The following is a 19,460-nucleotide window of genomic DNA, read 5'->3' as shown; positions in this document are numbered from 1 at the left end:
AATCTGATTTAGAAAGAAAAAAAGGCATTCAAGGAGGATAGAAAAGAGACTGAAGGAAGAAACATTAGAAGAATTTGAGTGTTTTGGAAATATTACCTGCTCCTCAAATAGTTGTAGGATTGTCATGAAAATGTATCACTTTTTACCTACCATATTTTAAAGGGATTAGAAGATTTATCAGTGTTCACAAAGCGTGAGTTGCTCTAATTAGTAAATCTGCAGGGAATCCTGTCTAAATAGCAGAATTGGAGTGGAGGGTGACATTTGCAGGTGCAAAGAAGCTTATTATAGTTTGGTTTGTTAAAAAAAAAAAAAAAGAAGAAAGTGACCATCACCAGTAAGGGCAGGTGGAATCAAGCAGACACCAGGATCTGCCTCCCTATCTCTAATGTGTAAGGAAAAACAAGGTAGTTTTTTGCTTCTCTTTTTCATTTTATGAGTGTGAAAGGTACGGAATTTGCTTAAAACAAGGAATAATTATTAAACTGTTCAGAGTATATGTAGTCTCCAAATTTAAATAGTTGAAGGTAATCATCTCAGCAGCGGGTCTCAGCCCAGCCAGCGCATTAGAATCGGGTAGGGAGCTTTTAAAATATACTGATACCCAGGCCCCACCCCGAGAGTCTGATTTGATTTCATTGGCGTAGAATTTGGACAGTTATTATTTTAAAAGCTCCCCAAGTGATTCTGAGGTGCTGCCAGGGTTGCAAACCACTCTTCTAGGCCAGTGAATCTCGAAGTGTGGTCTCTAGACCAGCAGCATCAGTATCACCTGGGAGGCTGTTAGTAACGCACATTCTCAGCCTCACCCCAGGTTTAAGTCTCACCGTGGGGCTGAGTTTTAGCAATTTGTGTTTATTTTTGTTTTCTTTCTTTTCTTTCTTTCTCTTTCTTTCTTTCTTTCTTTCTTTCTTTCTTTCTTTCTTTCTTTCTTTCTTTCTTTCCTTCCTTCCTTCCTTCCTTCCTTCCTTCCTTCCTTCCTTCCTTCCTTCCCTCTCTCTTTCTTCTTTTTGTTTTTTTAATACCTAGCCGAGCACAAAGCTAATTAATGTGTGTTTTTAACAAGTCCTCCTGGTGAATCTGATGCTCGCCCAAGTTTGAGAAACACTATGTCAGGCAATGGGTAGTGGTGTTTTGAAGACATCGAATCCTGAGAATCAAGGGTGTGTAATAGTGGGTGCTGGCAGTATTACTCTGAAGTCAATGCTGTGGTCTTCAGAGTTCATTTGGCTCAGGAGTCTCTTCACTTATCCGAGGAGGATGCCTGGGAAATGTAACTTTCCGCTGAGAGCCTTTATAAGGCTTAATTGCTAATGTGTAGGTAGCAGCTGATACAGACTTGTCCCTCCCACTCTTTTCAGCCAAGCTTTCAACCTCACTCTAAATATTCTTAATTAATGATCTTCGGCTTCTGAAGCCATTTCATCAGTGGTCTCCTGTCCCAGCACGTTTCCCCTTTGAGCATTCCTTGAAGAGGGGGTTATTCTCAGCAGTCAACTAGAAAAGGAAAGTAGAGGTGCCTCTACACAAGTCCTGTGACCAATTAACGACCTCCCTTTATTCCTCTTTGTAGTTCTCTAAAAATGGGTCAGAGGAAGAAAAACTCGGCTCTCACCAGCAGACCTCGCCTGTGTTTGTCTAATATATTCTGTCCTATTTCAATTTCCTGCCTTAGGCATGAATTGGTTGAAGATTCCCTTTGAACTCTTACTCATTCTGTAGAAATTCTCTGTGATGAAAGTAGTCATAGGATTGTTTCCTGAGTTCTGAAGCAGAGCAGAATAGTGAGGGAAATTCAGTGCCAAACTTTAAGGTTGATTCTCAGCAAAACTAAGGGATTATTTTGCATTGAATGAATTTTGAATTTTGTTTTCTGATTTGATAAAGCTGAGTGAGGGTGAAAAGTGAAGGGAAACAAACTTCTTAATCCTTTACTTGTCAGTAAGTTTTTATTGCTTCATTTTCTGTTTACAAGGAAAACACCTTTAAAATAAAACAATTCTATTGGATCAGCACCTTCTTTGGTAAAGTTCAAAAAAATTTCCCAGGTTAGTCCCTATCATTCCCTCACGTGTGGTCCTTAGGAGCCTTCTGGAATTCCCTGCAGGATGGGATTCCCCTTGCATCACTGGGCACTTCCTATTATGAGTTCCCGATGTTGCTTGCCCTTTGTGGTTTTAGTCTCTCACTAAAATAATAGAACCAGGATTTCTGAACCAGGAGTCACTTTAAGGAAGTGTCTAGGCTGTCCAGTGTGGCAGTGACTAGTTTATATGTAGCTGTTTAAGTTAATAAATTAACTGCTCATTAACCAATTTAATTAGAAATAAAATTTAAAATTCATACAAGCCTCATTTCATATATTCAGTAGCCACATGTGGCTTGAGGCTAAGGTATTAGACATTGTGGATATAGAACATGTGCATCATCACAGAATGTTATTGGACAGCAGTGGTCAGTTTTGTCACCCTTGTTAAATAAGATACTGACACTGAGAATGTGTAATATGGGAGAAACAGAGGCATCAAAAATGACTCCTACATTTTTGACCTGAACAACTGGAAGAATGGAGTTACCATTAGTTACCATGTTTGAGGGTAAACATTAATAGTTTGGTTTTGAACCTGTTACGTTGTAGATGTCTATTTGACACCCAAGTGGAGATGCACAGTAGGCAATTGGATATATGCCTCTGGAGGTGAGAGGGAGGTCTAAGCTACAGCAAAAAGACTAGGAGCTCTCAGCATGTAAACTGCCCAGTGTCTGAAACCTTGAGACTGAAGAGAGTGCAGATGGAGGCAAGGAGAGGTCTAAGGACTGAGCCCTGGACTCTCTAGTGTTTAGAGGCCAAAGTGATGGGACAAGCCAGCAAAGGAGACTGAGAAAGTGTGGCCAGTGAGGAGGGAGGAGAACGAGGAAAGCTGACTTCTGGTGTCCCAAGAAATCAAGGAAAGCAGGAAGTGAAAGAACCACTTTGTTAGATGGTGCTGAGAGGTAGAGTAGCATGAGGATCATGAACTGACCATTGGGCTTGGCAACATGCAGATCATTGGTAACCGTGACAGAAGCTGTTTTAGTGGAGTAATGTGAATAAAAGGATGTCATGAGGAACTTCATTTGATTCCTGGCTGAGGTTCACGTGTGCTTTGTCAACTGCCTTCACCAGTCATGGCAGCTAAGAATATTGTAAAAGAAGAAAATCAGGTTAGTTTTTCATGATTAGGATTTTCTTCAGACTCTCCCTTAATAGTCTGTTATGGATTAAATGTATAGCTATAAAATCCATCTTTCTCTCCTTTTTGAAAAGTGCAGCATCATTTGTGTCTCTCTAGGTTCTCCAGGTAACTCTTATGCTCCTCCTCATCCCGGTGGTCGAGCCAGGCTCTGGTGCCCTGGGATGGATTCCTCTGAGCCCAGACATCTAACTCATTAAAGGATTTAAATGCAGTTATATCTGTTCCTTAATTATTTGGAGTTTACAGCCCCCTTTCTTTTCATTTCTGGCCTTTCCTTTCTGTTTCTTCCTAAGGCTCTCCCTTCATCCAGCAGGTAGATCTCTTTTTCCCTTTGGATTTTCATCATCTTTATCATCCTAATTCAGAGGTGAATTTTGAAGAATGCTCAGCAAGGCACTGTTTTATCTGTGGCTCTCACCCTGGCTACACATCACATTCACCTCTGGAGAATGTTTGTTTGTTTGTGACAGGGTGTCACTCCAGTTGCCAAGGCTGAGTGCAGTGGCATAATCTTGGCTCACTGCAGCCTCGACTTCCCAGGTTCAGATGATTCTCCCACCTCAACCTCCTGAGTAGCTGGGACTACAGGTGCACACCATCATTCCCGGCTAATTTTTTGTATTTTTAGTAGAGATGGGGTTCTGGCATGTTGCCTAGGCTAGACTCGAACTCCTGGACTCAAGCAATCTGTCCACCTTGGCTTTCCAAGGTGCTGGGATTACAGGCGTGAGCCACCATGCTCAGCCTTTATTTTTTCTTTTTAAAGAAAATCATAATTTACACTAAAGGAACTATTGTAATTATGATAAAATGGTGATTTTTTTACTTGTGAGTTTTACAGTTGAAATATATTCTGGTGAATATATTTCTTGTTGTAGTACATGGTGAAACTTCATCAGGTATTTTTTTCTTCCGTTCTATTGTAACCTCAAAAAAAGTTCCTGTATTCTACAGAGAATGCTATGAGTATTCTTCCAGGATACAAGGGGGCCTGTAGCAGGGGCTCTTAAACTTCAGCATGTGCCAGAATCACCTGGAGGGCTTGTTAAAACACCGGATCCTGTGCCCCCTCTCTGTAATTGCTGATTGAGTAGGTCTGAGTAGGATCCAAGAATTTGCACATCAAATCAGCTTCAGGAGATGCTGTGGCTGCTGGTACTCTGAGAACCGGCTGCTGGTACTCTGAGAACCGGTAGTCTAGGCTGGAGGCTGTAGTGGGTAAATATCCCTAAGTTCGTACATACAGAGAGCTTTCCTGAACTAGCAGAGCCAGGATGGTAAGTGTGGCCAAGGGCACAAACAGGCCTAGCACTTGACTTTGTTGGGGCTCTCCAAGGTTCTGGTAACCCTGAGCCCTGAAATAGTAGAAACTCCTCATTCTGAGGTTGTGTTTTAGTTTGCAGCCACATACTTCAATGCTGTTTGTCTCCTGTAAAGGTCACACTTAGCCCTATCTGGCCTGTCAAAGTTGACACCCACTTTAAAAGAGTAAGTTTGTAGCCCCCTTGATACACAGTACTCATTCTGTGACACAGCTGTACATTAAAAAACAAAAAACAAAGCAGTATTCATACAATGCTAATACCCCAGAAAAAAATTAAATGACAGCTGGATTGAGCAGAGAGTACCTGTCATAGCTTTATCTGGCAAGTCCTTTGTTATATTAGAAAGTAAATGAGAAGATTCCAGGGAAAAGTTACCACTGTGGGGGGATTCCTTAAATTATTTTACCTGTCAACAAATAAACTGAATTCCTCTAAATCATCCAGAATCCCCAAAGTATTTATCAAAGACACTTTGCTTCCACCCACAGAGGTAGGAAAATTACGCTACCTGTCTTTCCTCTTCCTTCCTGCTTCAAGAAATCTCCCTCCAAAACTGGCCACCCTTTAGAACCATCTGCCAACCTAGATGTTGATCACTAGGGGAATATTTACAGGGGTTTTCTTTGACTCATATGTAGTTTGTCATAAATTCCTCTAACTCATAAACTGAAAAGCTTTTCTTTCATGTCAAGATTCTTCACAAATATTAAAGAATACTTTCTAACATGTTAATTCTTAGTTTAAAATCAAAGCCACATTCCAATGCCTCATGATCACACACGTTAGATCAAGTTGTGGACAAAATTTGTGGGTGCTGATATTCCTGTTTTTTTCCCATACTCCAGTTTCGGATTATAGATGCCATAATTGATCCAGAACATGCTCCTGACCAGCAAAAATGTCACTAAATGTGAGTGATGCTTGTGTCCCAGCCACTTTGCACCCTTTCAAGTCAGGGGCCTTATGGATGAGTACATTACAGTTTCTGTCAGATTATCTTTTCATTTCATGTGCTCTCTTGCAGAAATATGTAAGAGGGGAGTTCATAGTTTTACTTGTAATGTGGTGTGATTACAAGCCGTCTGCTCTTTTTCGTAGAAGCAGTGTGTGGCCAGAGTAAAACTGTGCAGAAGAATTATGAGGCATTTATTGGCTCTTAATAGGAATAGGTGGAAACCTCTGCCCTACCTATTTGTAAATCTTATGGAACTGACAGTTCAGAATTCATTTAGAAGTCTTTGGAATTTAAGACAAATTCTACCTTTGGAGAAAAAAAAAAGAGAAAAGCAGCCAATATTTCTTCCTTGAGCCCTTTGTGTGGCTGGCACAGTGCAGAAGCCTCATGCCCACATTCTCTCATGTCATCCTCAAAATAAAACCATGATGTAGTTTTCATTGCTATCTCCATTTTACATTGGAGGAACTTAACCTGTGTTTCGGAGCCACTGAGGCTCAGGGCTAGGATTTGAAGTCAGGTCTGTGCTGAACCAAGCCACTGTTTTACTCATTGCCACACCTGCTGTGTCTATGCCACTGACCAGTTGACTGAGGAAAGGTACCTGCAGGTTATACTTGAGATAATCATGTCCTGAAAACCATTAGGGAGGGTCTAAAGAAATGAAATCAGTTCTCATCTTTCGAAGGGAGCCCCTGAGAGCCTATTCCCAAATGTATTCTTCATGCAGCGATGGCTTTGAGAGTTTGTGATTCAGCCTGGAATTCTACCCCAGGGTCCCAGGGGCATATGTTAAATTTAAGCAGCCCTTCATAATAACATGGTTGACCATTGCTTTATTCCAAGCAGTACTTTGCCTCCCATCTCAAATCTTACCCAGGGAGACTGTGAGCCACCCTACAGCACTCTGGGTCAAAACACAAAACTCTTTCTCAATAGGATACCAGAGATGATTTACTGAAGGACATCACAGCCTCTTACTTGATTTTCTCCTCCTTTTAGAAGCTGCTGTCAAAGTCATTTATTCTGCTTTTCCCTCATCTTTCTTTCTCTTTCCTTTGTGTTTTACTCTTTATCTTTGTAGAATCCTTCCCCAACCATAGTAATAAATCTGTTGTGGAAAACAAGTGACTGGGAAGTTACACATCCTTGACCTGTAGTCAGAGGTCCCGCAACAGACACTAAACAGGAGACAAGAGCTCCCTCCCCTCCTGAGTCCTTTTCACCTCAGACAAGTCACACCCTCCCAAGCATCCCTTTAACCCGAAAAACTCAAGCTTAAAGAACTAGTCATCCATTTGCAACCAAGGAAGTTCCCTTTAATGGGTCTGGATTCACATTATCAACCAGGGCTTTGTACTTGCATCTTGTTCTGATTGACTGGAAAGTGGGGAAATAGCCATTCCGATTCATGAGTGACAGTATTCTGTGCATACCTGGGGCAACCTTAGTTGTAAACCGTGAGCTTGATTCTGTAGTGTTTTTTTTTCCTGTGTTCAGGGTGCAGGTGAGAGGGAGGTAATCCCTCCTAGAGAGAGAATAAGCCAGCCGCTTAATTTTCATCACTGATGTATGTTTTCATTTAACAAACACTCCTCACGACCATCTGTGTGCCAGACCCAGTACTAGACATTGACAACCCGAAGGTAACAGAAGGCAGCTCCTCCACAAAGGCCACCTGGTGGACAGCCCATAGTGGATTGACAGAGGACAGTGTGAGGTGCTAGTCTCAGTGTAACTCTTTTATAACCTCCACAGGAGGACAGACACTATGTGTGCAGGTAGAATCCAAGTAAATGGTTGCAAACCAAAATGACCAGGAGATGAGATCTTAAAGGGAAGGCACCTTGAAGGCAATTTAGTTCGGTCCACTCATTTTGTACATAGGGAAACTGACAGTAGAGAAAGGAGGTGGTTCAACCCCTCCTAAACTGGGGCATCATTAGAAGGGATTCATCGTCTTTGAACTTCCTGTGCTAGGCCATTCTCCCATTAGTCATCAAAGGGCTTTCTCCAGGCCTTCTTTTTTTTTTTGAAACAGAGGCTCGCTCTGTCGCCCAGCCTGGAGTGCAGTGGTGCGATCTCGGCTCACTGCAAGCTCCGCCTCCCGGGTTCACGCCATCCTCCTGCCTCAGCCTCCCGAGTAGCTGGGACTACAGGTGCCCGCCACCACACCCGGCTAATTTTTTGTATTTTTAGTAGAGACAGGGTTTCACTGTGTTAGCCAGGATGGTCTCCATCTCCTGACCTTGTGATCTGCCCGCCTTGGCCTCCCAGAGTGCTGGGATTACAGGTGTGAGCCACCGTGTCCGGCCTCTCCAGGCCTTCTTTGTGTGTTATGATCTCAAATTCAGGCTGTGTCTAATTCTGTTACTGAGATTACGGAGTGTTCCTTGTACCCGACCTGACAAGTATTGCCAGGTTGGCAAGGCACCGCACCAAACAAAACCCAGTCATGATCACCAGCGATCTCCTAAAAGAGAAAGAGTGCTTTTAAATTTCTCAGTGTTTCCAGAACACCAAGGGGTAATAGTTTCTGCCTTTTGGGTTGTCACAAGAATTAAATGCAATAATGTACAGAAAGGGCTTGACACCATGTCTGGCACACAAATGCTCCATGAATCTTAATATTGTTATTGCCAACTTGTTCACCATTAGTACATTTTTGCAATTGGACTAAATATATAGTATATTCCAACAGAATGACTCTTTATTCTCGCATCTCCTGACCTGTCTGCTAGTTTACTGAGTATGTCATCCAAAAGGTATGCTGGTTCCCTTTCTTAGATGTAAACTACAAGCTTGGATTTCCTGGGTCAGTATTTCACGTGAGTAACAGGCCAAGGGAATTCAATTGACAACACACTTGCATTGACTTTTCTTCAGCTTTTAACTCTCTGGATAGGGATTCTTAATGTCAGGAGACTTCTCTTCTACCCTCACAGTTCTGCCCCACCTCTCGCAGGGTTTATTGCTGTCATCCTCTGCTACATTCTTTTCTTTCCCCTCTTCACCCTTTTTTCTCCCTAACCACCCCACCCACCTCGTTCTTTCTATGGTGAGGCTTGTGTTTCAGCATGGGGCCCTACAGTGGCAGCTCGAGTATCTGAGCTCTCCGTACCTGTATTGGAATGGAATCAGACATGGAATCAGGCTGCCCAGGGAAGGGAGCTGCGGGACCCTGTTGAGAACCCCTGGTGCAGTCACCAGGCACTAAGGCATAGGGTGTTTTAGGGCACACTTGGCTGCCATTGCTTACCTAGAGGGAATAGGGGCCAGCTCCCAAATAAGGGGGAGTGGGTTCCAGGCTAGACAGCCTAAACGTGCTCCCCCATGAGGCTGGAAGTGTGTCCTGAGTAGTCTTCCACAGGGGCTAAATTTCCGCAGAGTAATGTCTGGCAATGTGGAGTCTCTGAGATCTGGATTTGATTCCTCGGTCTGGCACTCACTGCCTGTGTAATCTTGGACTAGACCTTCCCGAATTCAACTTCCTTATCTATGAAATGCGAATAATCATTGTGCTCCTTCACCAGAGTGGCAAGGATTTAATTGAATGCTATGAGTAAAACTTAGCACAGTGCCTGGATCATAGGTACTCTGTAAATGGCAATCAATATTTTAAACTGTGATTATTTAAAAGTCACATCACTATAAAATTTTATGCTGTAAGATATATGCAGTTTGTGGTAATATGAAAATATTTAATATGTTTTCTATAACTTTTTTGTAAAATTGATACTCCAGGAGGAAAATTTCTATGTTTTCTGAGGAGGCCCTTAGGAGAAACTCTTTCTAGCTGTAGTATCAGAAATGATTGAGTTATCCTCAGCATGGATTCCTCCTCATCTTTTTGACTCTGATTGGCGCTGTATTTTTCACATTTTTACCTAGGAATCTCAGAGCCAGATGTTGCAAAGACTTGGGACTATGGTGGGAATTTCGTGCAGGCCTATCATTGGTTTCATCATATGTTTTTACCCTTGTTTGCCTTTACTTATTCTCCCCATTTTTAATCTTTGCCTCGTCACTTGAAGCTGCCTTATACCCTCAATGCCAGGTGGATGTAAAATGCCAATGACGATTTGTGTGGCTCTCAGCGACAGACCCATGTATGTAAGCTGCCTCTGGAAACCCTGTAGGTGTGGTAGAAACTGCCCACGTGCCTTGGGCCTCACCCTTGTCCTTCCTCTCCCTCACACCCAACCACATCCTCTTACTTCTGTCTTCTGAGTGTCCCTCAAATGTGTCCCTTTCCCTTCACCTTGAGATCACCTTGCTTGGTCTCTTTTTTTTTTTTTTTTTTTTTTTTGAGACGGAGTCTTGCTCTGTCTCCCAGGCGGGAGTGCAATGGCGCGATCTCGGCTCACTGCAAGCTCCGCCTCCCGGGTTCATGCCATTCTCCTGCCTCAGCCTCCCGAGTAGCTGGGACTACAGGCGCCTGCCAACACGTCCGGCTAATTTTTTGTATTTTTAGTAGAGATGGGGTTTCACTGTGTTAGCCAGGATGGTCTCGATCTCCTGACCTCGTGATCCGCCCGCCTCGGCCTCCCAAAGTGCTGGGATTACAGGCTTGAGCCACCGCGCCCGGCCAAGCTTATTTGGGTTCCTGCAGTGGCTTTGAACCTGTCTGCCTGGCTCCGGTGATTTCCCCTTGCCCGCCCATGCTCCACGCTCCTACCCAGGAGAGCCCTCCAGCCCACCAGCCTCCTCAGCCTGTCCAGGGCCCCTCTGTGGCCTGAACCTTCCTGCCCTATTGGCCCCATCTGCCAACAATGCCCTGTGTTTCTGCATTGAGACTCTTTTCCGTCTCCAAAGCACATGAGCTAGTCAGGCTCTTTCTATGCATGGGGCGTTGTTCATTTTTCCTTCTGTACTCCTTGCCCTGTTCCTCAGTACTTAACTGCGACACCACCTTCCCTTCCCTCACCTTCCTCAGGCAGAGCTGTCACTCCACTTCCTCTGGTCCTTGAGTATGTGCCGTGGTCACACATGCCACAGTGCCCAGCTGCTGCCCCTCCCTCTCTCAGGGCCTGGCTAGTGCCCCTGTGAAACTCAGCAGGTGTTTCAGATGATCAACGAGTGCATGAGAGAATGTGGTGACCTTTCTACATCTCTTAAGAGTTCTGAGTCTGCTCCAGAGATGGCTTTGTGGGTGAGAAATGTTAATAATTTCACCTTTATTCTTATATTTAATGTAAACACAGAAGACAAGACCTCCCACCTCTGAGGACTTGGAAATAGTGTGAGTTGCACCTCTGGAATTCTTAGGAAAGAGATAGGAAAAATAACCAACACGCTCAGTTGGCAGTGAGTTTCCAATGAAGTAATCCTAAAATTCTTGTATTCCCATTTCACAAAATATGAAAAATGTCTGGTTGTTGTTGGTGATGGCAGAGTTGTCACTACTCCAGAATAGGGAGAGGGGAAGTTGTTCTATGATGTGTCAGTGCACTGGGCTGAATAGGAATGGCTTTGTCCCTGGAAAGGGCTTAGCACTCTCCCTTTGCAGACAAGGCTGTGATTTGCCCAATACTTGGGGCTAGCTTGTTCTGTCATTTGTTTTTTTCATTTGTCTTCCTTTCATTAAATATTAAGCGTTCACTGAGGGCTGGTACTGTGTTGATCGCTGGGGATACAAGGTTGGCAGAGGTGTAGACCTGTCCCCATGGAGCTTATAGCCTAGGATGGGGGCCCTACATGGACCAGTCACTTAATGTAGAAATAAATAATCACATGAAGAATGGGCTGGTCCAGAGCAGGGAAAGAGAAACTGTTCAGAATAGCTTCACAGAGTTGGCCACACTCCTGCTAGGGTTTGAGGATGCATAGGATCTCAACAAGCATGGAAGCTGCGAGGCAAGTTGTAATGTAAGCCAAGGATGAAAAAGTCAGGTGCAGGAGACAAAGACATGGGCCTCATTAGAGGCTTGTGAGTTGCTGCTCTGAGCTGCAGCAGAAGTGGACTGATCCGGTTTGTAGGTTAGAGATTTCCCGGATATGCATTGAGGGTTCATCCAGGACACCGATAGAAGTGACTGTAATCTTCCAAGTGGGAGAAGATATGAGCAGCAGAGCAAGAGGGAAGTGTGTTTGAGAACTCTCTAAAAAATTAAAATGGACAAGATGCATGACTGATTCTGGAGGATTAGGGAAAGGGAGGAGTTGGGGGTGACACCCCTGTTGTTGGCTGAATCCTCTGGGTGGAGGGGATAGAAGCCAGACCAGACCCTGGCTGGGGGAATCGCAGCCCGGTGCATGCAATGTGAAGCTATTCCTAGCAGCCTGATGGTTGCTCAAGAGGTGGCTTGGCCTCTGCAGCATGACCAGTTGTGGGCTGAGAAAGAAGTGATGGTTACCATGTTGCTCCTCTCAGAAGAAAGCTGGAGAGTTGATCTTCTGAGACTAGAAATAACCTTCTCCTGCTTAGGAGGAGGAGGAAGGGAGGCTGTGCTGCTGGCAGTGTAAGAAGCTTTCTTTTCTTTTCTTTTTTTTTTTTTCACTTCTGTTTTCTCATGAGAGACAAGAAGCAAAGCTTTGAGAGCAGGGAACTTTGGAAAGGCAGAATACCTCTGCCTAGTGTGGGAGGGAGTTCAGAGAGCTCAGAACTGCAGGCTGCAGAGGGAGAGCCCCCTGCGGGGGAGGGGACTGCCTGCCAAACAGTGGAGGCTTCCAGAAACCCCAGGAAAGTCTGATCATCACAGTAAGATTTGACAATTTATTTTTCTAAAAAGAGACATTCTACTCAATCTGTTTATTTTCAAACTTAGACTAGGTTATTTGTGATCAAAGTCACAAAATGGTGAGAAAAATACCAAATCGGACCTTACTATTAGGTTAATTCTTCAGAAAGCTGCTGTTACAGTATCAATTCAAGTTGCTTAAGCTTAAGATTCCCCTCCCCCACCCCTTTTTTTGTTAAAGAATTAGTTTTGCGGTGGTAGGAGGGTTACAAGAAAAAAAAAAAAACAATTAGTTTTGCTAATGAAAAGGTAGCAGTGAACTTGGTTTCGATTAAAAAATCAGGAAAGAGCACCTGTAGGAACCTGCAATAAAATGTGTTGAGACATATTTCACCACTTTGGAAGAGCTTTTATTCCAGAATCCTTGGAACTTCAATGGGCCTGTGATTGAACTCAGAGGCCAGTGAACTTGCATGGGAAAAAGTTATGTCTTTATTGTGATCAAGTTCTAGTAAATTTAGTTTTCCTTTTTATTATGAATGTAGGATTCAAAATAAAAATATGAATAATATTAGCAGTATTTGTCACCATTAGAAATTATAGCTCTTTTCATATTACATTAAGGTTGTTGCAGATAATGAAGATATCATTTACGCTTGTCACTACTTCAGATTTGTAGTAGTACCAGATCCATCACTATGTGACAAGACCCAATGCCTTAATAAACAAGGGCATACATTCCTATGTCTCAAATTTTTCTTTCGTTAAGATAACTGTACTTCATTGTAATTGGTTTTCTTGTTAATCCTATGTGTTGTGTTTCATGCATTTAAAAATATTATTCTGAGCAAGTTTCATCAGCTTCACAGTTGGCTAAATAAGTCCATGGCACAGGAAAGGTTAATATTCCGTGGCTAAGATCCTGTAGTTGTGGCATGCGACCTCCACCTGGTGGCAGCATACTCCTTAAAGGTTAAATTCTGTAACCAACAGTTGAGAAGAACTTTAACAGTATACTTGAGTGGTTTTCAAACATTTTTTATTACAACCCACAATAAGAAATAGGCTTTCCATCATAACTGAGTACACACTTACTTACATTTCACAAAACAATTCTTGATCTTACCATATAACACATTGATATTTTGTATTGCATTCTAATATTGTCTTCAGTTCTCTTTCATTAAAATAAAATGCTGGTTGCAACACACTAAACTGTAACACACTAAAGTGCACTCTTTTACATCATAGGAAACCATCTTTCAACATGCTTCACAGTTTATTACCCAGTAAACTTCATTTTGGTCTCCCACACATTTTCAGGGATGTAATACCTACATTTTAAATAACTGCCAACAAGTATGAGTGCATTTTACATAGAGTTTAAAAATTGTTTATTATTGATGTATAATTTAAATATAGTGAAAGGAACTGATTGCAGTGTATACATAACATACCCCATCAAGATACAGAATATTCTTATCACATACAAAGTTCCTTTGTGACAATTCTCACCCAGTTTTTTACTCCTCTGGGAAATTACTGTTTTGATTCCTTTCATCACACGTTGATTTTGCTGTTTTTGAATTATATATAGAGGGAACCATACAGTATGTGTTATTTTGTTCTGGCTTCTTTTGCTCAGCCTAATGGTTTTGAGATGAATACATGTTGAGTCTATCTGTAGTGTGGTGAGCAGCGTTCCATTGCATGAGTATGGCACAATTTGTTCTCTTGTTGTAGACTTTTGGGTTGTCTTCACTTTGGGTTATTATAAATAAAACTTCCATGAGTATTTGCATACAAGTCTTTGTGTGCACATATACTTCATCTCTCTTGGGTAAATACCTGGGGAGGAATCATTGGCTCAGTTGATAAGTAAATGTACGTTTAACTACAGGAAACTCACGAACCCATTTGCCAGAGTGGTTAGACCATCTTACATTTCCACTGGGAAAGTATGAGAGTTTGGGTTGCTCCATATCCTTACCAACACTTCATGTTATGTCAGTCTTTTTAATTGTAGTCATTCTGGTGGGTATTGTAGTTGTATCTCTTGGCGGTTTTAATTTTAATTTGCCTGATGACTAATGATATTGAACACTTTTTTCATTTTCTTATTAGCCATTCATTTATCCTATTTGTGAAGTGTCTGTTCAAACTCAGGTTTTTTGTTTGTTTGTTTTTTTTTAATATCAGTTTGTAGGAGTTCTTTTTTTTTTTTTTTTTTCTCATCAACTCAGACTTTATTCTGGAAACTTTAGGGAGCCATTGAACATGTGTAAGCCAGGAAATAGCTTGGACAGATATATGTGTTAGCAAGATCAAGATTTCTTTTTTTTTTTTTTTTTTTTAAGGATCAGTGATAATAACTCAATCCTCTATTTGACAAAGAAGAGGGAGAAGGAAGAGGAAGAAAAAGAAAGTGGGATAAAGGATCAGAAAGGGAGGAAAATAGAAAAAATTAGAGTATGACTCCAGGGTAGACCTGTTTTGTTGTCATTGAGTTGGTTGGTTGGTTTGTCTGTTGTATTCTTCATGTTTCGCCAAGTTGGCCAGACTGGTCTCGAACTCCTAGCCCGAAGTGATCAACCCGCCTCGCCCCCCAGAGTGGCGGGACCACAGGCGTGAGCCACCACGTCCAGCCCCCACATTGCTTCTGGCCTCCGTGGTAGACCTCCCAGACGGAGCGGCCAGGCAGAGGAGCTCCTCACTTCTACCCAGACACGGGGCGGCCGGGCAGAGGGGCTCCTCACTTCCCAGACGGGGCGGCCAGGCAGAGACGCTCAGTTTGTAGGAGTTCTTTACATATTTTGGGTACCAGTCCTTTTTGCCAGATACATGTATTTTTGAATACATAAATACATTTCTCCCAGTCTGTAACATACCTATTTATTTTATTAATGGTGCTTTTTTGGTTAACAGAAATTTTTAATTTTGAAAATTTAACAATTTTACAACTATTTTTCTCAATATTTGGTGCTTTCTGGATCCTAAGAAATCTTTTCCTATTCCAAAGATCAGGAAGATAGTTTTGGCTTTTTTGCCTAGGTGTGTGATCCATCTCAAATTAAATTTTGTGTATAGCGTGAGGTAGGTGTCAAGTTTCACTTTATATTTACATCTGATGGTCTAAACATTTGTTGAAACTACTTTCCTTTCACTGTTGATATATAGGACAGAATTTTAAAAAAAACCAAAACTGTCCAGCCAAGGAAGTGAAAAAACTGAACCTCTGAGTGTCATAAACCAAACCTCTGGGTCTCTCAGACCATCCCCAACCTTGGTGTCCCATTCCTTACCAAATTAGTTTGTTCACAGTTATCTTGTGATTCTCAGAAATTACTTCACTCATATTTGAGGATTTATAAGGCAACAACTTTTCACAGGGTCTCTAACTGTGCTATCCAGTATGGAACCACTAGCTACATGTAGCTATTTAAATTTAATTTAAATTTGATTAAAAATTTAGCCTATCAGTTACAATAGCCACATTTTGAGTGCTCAGCAGCCACATATGGCCACATAATGGCCACATATGGCTATCTTATTGAACAGCATATATATAGAATATTTCAATTTTTTTCTAAAGTGCTGGACAGCGCTAGCCTATAGAATAAGAACAGAGTCAGGCTTTGTACAGTTTTGTAGCATACTTTAATGAATTTTGTTAACTAGCATTCAGTATCTATCTTTATCTTTTTGCTTATTTCTCATTCTTCCATGTTCCTATTTCAATTCCAAAGTGTACCGTCCTAGCCAATCCTTTTGTCCGTCTAAAAATGCAGTATCTTATATCTGTTATTTGCTACTTAGAAGAAAGAATTCCCCTGGCTGTGCATGGAATCATTCTTTTGTGGAGCCTACCTTGTACTGACCTATTTAACTTCTCTTGATGCTTCACGTCTTCCAACTGCCGCCGGGATGCCTGGACGTCCCCTTTCAAGGTGCAGCCCAGAGACAGATATTTTGTCTTTCCTGTCTTGATTAAGATTGCGTCTCTCCTTAGCATTTCTACTGTAAATGTAAAACTTAGGAAATCTATTAGTAGATTATGACCTGTAACCATGTTCTTTATTAAAAGTTCTGTCTAGTAGTGAACTTTGTTGCCATTTCATCATGAGCAACCACATAGGAATTTGTGAGATTTTCTCTCATTGTTTGCTGGGCATGAGCCGCACAGACACTGACTCTGCCATTAATGTCTTTCAGTGTGGGAATTTTGCTGTCCTCGTGGATCTTCATATCTTGCCACAAGGTTCAAACAAAGATACAAGCTGGTTTTCTGAACAGAAGAAAGAGGTACGACAAAACTTTCTGCTATTTAATTGCAAGTAGCTGCTGCTGCTACAAGAAATATTAACTCTTTCTAGCTTTCATTTCTATTAGTGGGAAAAAAATGTTGAGTATTTAATCCTTGAAAAACAATTGTATTCCCAATGACAGACACATATGCACCCACTTTTTTTTCCTTTAGAAACTGATACATTCATAAACTTCATATGATACTCTATTATTTAAACCAGACATTTTATACCTCTTTGTTTTGGGGGAAGGATTTCTATATATTAAAAAAGAGAAGAAGAAGTTAAAATGACTATTTCAGTAATCAGGGATTTTAACCTGACTGGTTGTGAAGGATGGCCTGAGCACCTGAAGCAGGTGTGGCAGTTAACACAAGGCTGAACCTTCACACCCATCTTAAAGCCTCAGCTTTTATTTTCTATCATCCTTGTATTATCATAAGCCTTTGACAAGTGAGGAAATACTTGACTGTGTTCCTTCTCACAATGGTCAGTCAGGAAAGCCAGTAGCCGGGGGGGCTTAGCAGAGCGTGATGTTGGACTTCACTGAGCCTCAGCTTCCTCATCTGAAAGTGAAGAGGTTTGCCTAGATGCCAAATTCACTCCTGGTTCTAAGTTTCAACAATCCCACCCAAGTGCTGCTTCTGGTGGAGGCTTATGAGCTGCATTGAGCTCTCACCATTACTTTGCCTCCTTCTCCAATCCCTGCTCACCAGGGAGCAGGAGTAACCAGCTTGTGGCTTTTACATACCTTTAAAAATATCATTATCCACGGTGTTCATTTATCACAGTTGCTTTTTAGACTGAGAAATAAAAATAAGATTTGTTAAAATATAGTATATGGAGAAGAAGCTATTGACAGTGGTGAAAAAAAAAAGCCACCCTTTTCTGTGATAATTGCTTTTAATCAGCTTTTGGAGATCACTAGAAAAAAGATCCCTACCCCCAAAAAAAGATTTTACAGGATAATACATTTTCATTCAAAGGATAATATTATCAAGACTTTGCTGTCATTATTTTTTAAAGAATACCTGGTGATCTAAAGCTGAGAAAAGGAAGGCACAAGGTTCTGTGTGGTGGGATTTATCATTCAGGTAAATAACTGTGGACTCTCCTCTTCAGGACTTCTAAATATTTAGCAAGTCAATCAACATCTCCTGCTGTACTTACCTTCATATAATTCCACTCCTAGCTTACTAACGCATGTTGCTGTGATTCAAAACTGTTCACTCGTTTCCCCAAAGTAACCAATAGTCACCCAAGGGGACCTCACCCCAAAATCTTCTGACTTGACTTAAATTAACAGTGTTATAGGAACCACCATTCCAGGCCCGTTGTCCATTCCCTTTCAGCTTTGCCACCTTAGACCTTTATCGGCCTTAGACCTTTCTTGTTAATACTGAGTCCGTTTTGCCCAAGATTCAGTTAATTTGGAATGCTTTAAAATAAAGCCCTGGGTGTGTGAATCACCTCGTAGCCAAAGCGTGAGGCTAGGTTTTTGTTTTTTTAGGAGCCACATGCAGCTGTGTGGATGCTCATAGTACCTACTTGAGGGCAGCAGGGCATGACTTAGCAAAGCTGTGCAGTGCATGACAGGACCTGCAGAGCAGTGCTGCGCTGGCAGCTGCAAGGGGCAGGTCGCTCTAGCAAGCTGAGCTTGCCTCTAAAAACCAAATGGTCGGTTTGCTGCTGCTTCTTTAATTTGCCCTTTTAAAATGTATATTGGCCAGGTGCAGTGACACACACCTGTAATCCCAGCACTTTGGGAGCCCAAGGCGGGCGGATTGCCTGAGCCTAGGAGTTCAAGACCAGCCTGGGCAACATGGTGAAACCCCATCTCTATAAAAAATATAAAAATTAGCCAGATGTGGTGGCTTGGGTCTGGAGTCCCAGCTACTCTGGAGGCTGAGGTGGGGTGATCACTTGAGCCCAGGAGGTTAAGGCTGCAGTGAGAGCTGTGATCATGCCACTGAACTCCACCATGGGTGGCAGAGTGAGACCCTGTCTCAAAAAAAAAAAAAAAAAATTCGCTGATGTTAAAATTCCTCTGGGATCATGTGTGTGTGTGTAAGAAAGGAGAAAAGCTAGTTGAAGAAAGGCTATGACTTTAACTTAGGTTCAATGTCCCCAGGCTTTCATCTTCTTTATCCTTAGATCCTCTCATGATTGGGATTTCATGAGCAACCAATTTGATTCCATTTTAACAGTCATTTTATACAGTGAAAGCCTAAGAATATCCAATTCCTTTTTAGAAAAAAGAACTAATTACATGTATTAACATATGTTTATTTTGAGTGCAGTACGAGTAGTCTTTGTACCCAAACAGTTGAACTGAAACTGTTCCATGTGTCAACTCGAAGAAGCGAGCACAGCCCGTTAGCCTAGAGATGCCGTCTGCATCTCTCTCGAGCACTGATTTTAACTTGTTATTCTTGTCTGCCCCTCAAAGGTAGCTGAGAAGTTTTCTATTCTTGCATTGTTGTGGTTCTGAAGAGAAAGCTTCACTAAGTGTAGTGTGGTCGGTTACTGGTGTCTATCACACTGCACTTGGTCTACCTTCCATTCGTCAAACTGACTCACGGAAGGAAAGCCCCACAGCTAGAGGGAGAAAGTTTGTGTGTATGAGCCTTTGCTTTATTTTTGTCATGCTATTTTTAGTTTTAGCCTTATAGGGCATTTATGGCCAAATTTTAGCAATCCTTGTTTCCATGTATGTCTTTCACATATTTTCTAGCCCAGTCATAGTTGAACTCTGCATGTGAAGCAAAATTCTTTAATTGTTTTAAAAAAAAAAACCTATGAGGCGGCAAGGCTGCCTTTTTGTTGTGTGAACAATGCCGAAACACTCAACTGTAAAGGGATATCTCTGTATTCCATGAGGCACTGCATCTTTAGGCTGCAACATGAAAAGCAGGAGAGAGGAAACCAGTGTTGGTATTTTATCTAGAAACTCACACTCA

At 41.9% G+C, this 19,460-nt stretch overlaps 1 protein-coding gene across 11 annotated transcripts in view; it reads left to right on the top strand.

Annotated features, from left to right (window-relative positions):
* The window catches only part of SLX4IP (SLX4 interacting protein), a 201,082-nt gene that overhangs the window by 104,382 nt on the left and 77,240 nt on the right, over positions 1–19,460 (top strand). For all 11 annotated transcript variants that reach the window (XR_010119474.1, XR_010119475.1, XR_010119477.1 and 8 more), the window contains one exon: positions 16,409–16,498. Coding sequence is in view for 1 of the 11 variants with exons in the window: in XM_055266614.2 (XP_055122589.1) it covers positions 16,409–16,498 (90 nt within the window). In the remaining 10 variants the exon portion in view is untranslated. The remainder of the gene's footprint in view (positions 1–16,408; positions 16,499–19,460) is intronic.

This window comes from Symphalangus syndactylus, chromosome 24, assembly GCF_028878055.3.
Source record: "Symphalangus syndactylus isolate Jambi chromosome 24, NHGRI_mSymSyn1-v2.1_pri, whole genome shotgun sequence".
NCBI lineage: Eukaryota > Metazoa > Chordata > Mammalia > Primates > Hylobatidae > Symphalangus > Symphalangus syndactylus.
The sequence above is the reverse complement of the archived record's forward strand: the minus strand, read 5'-3'. Positions and strand labels throughout refer to the sequence as shown.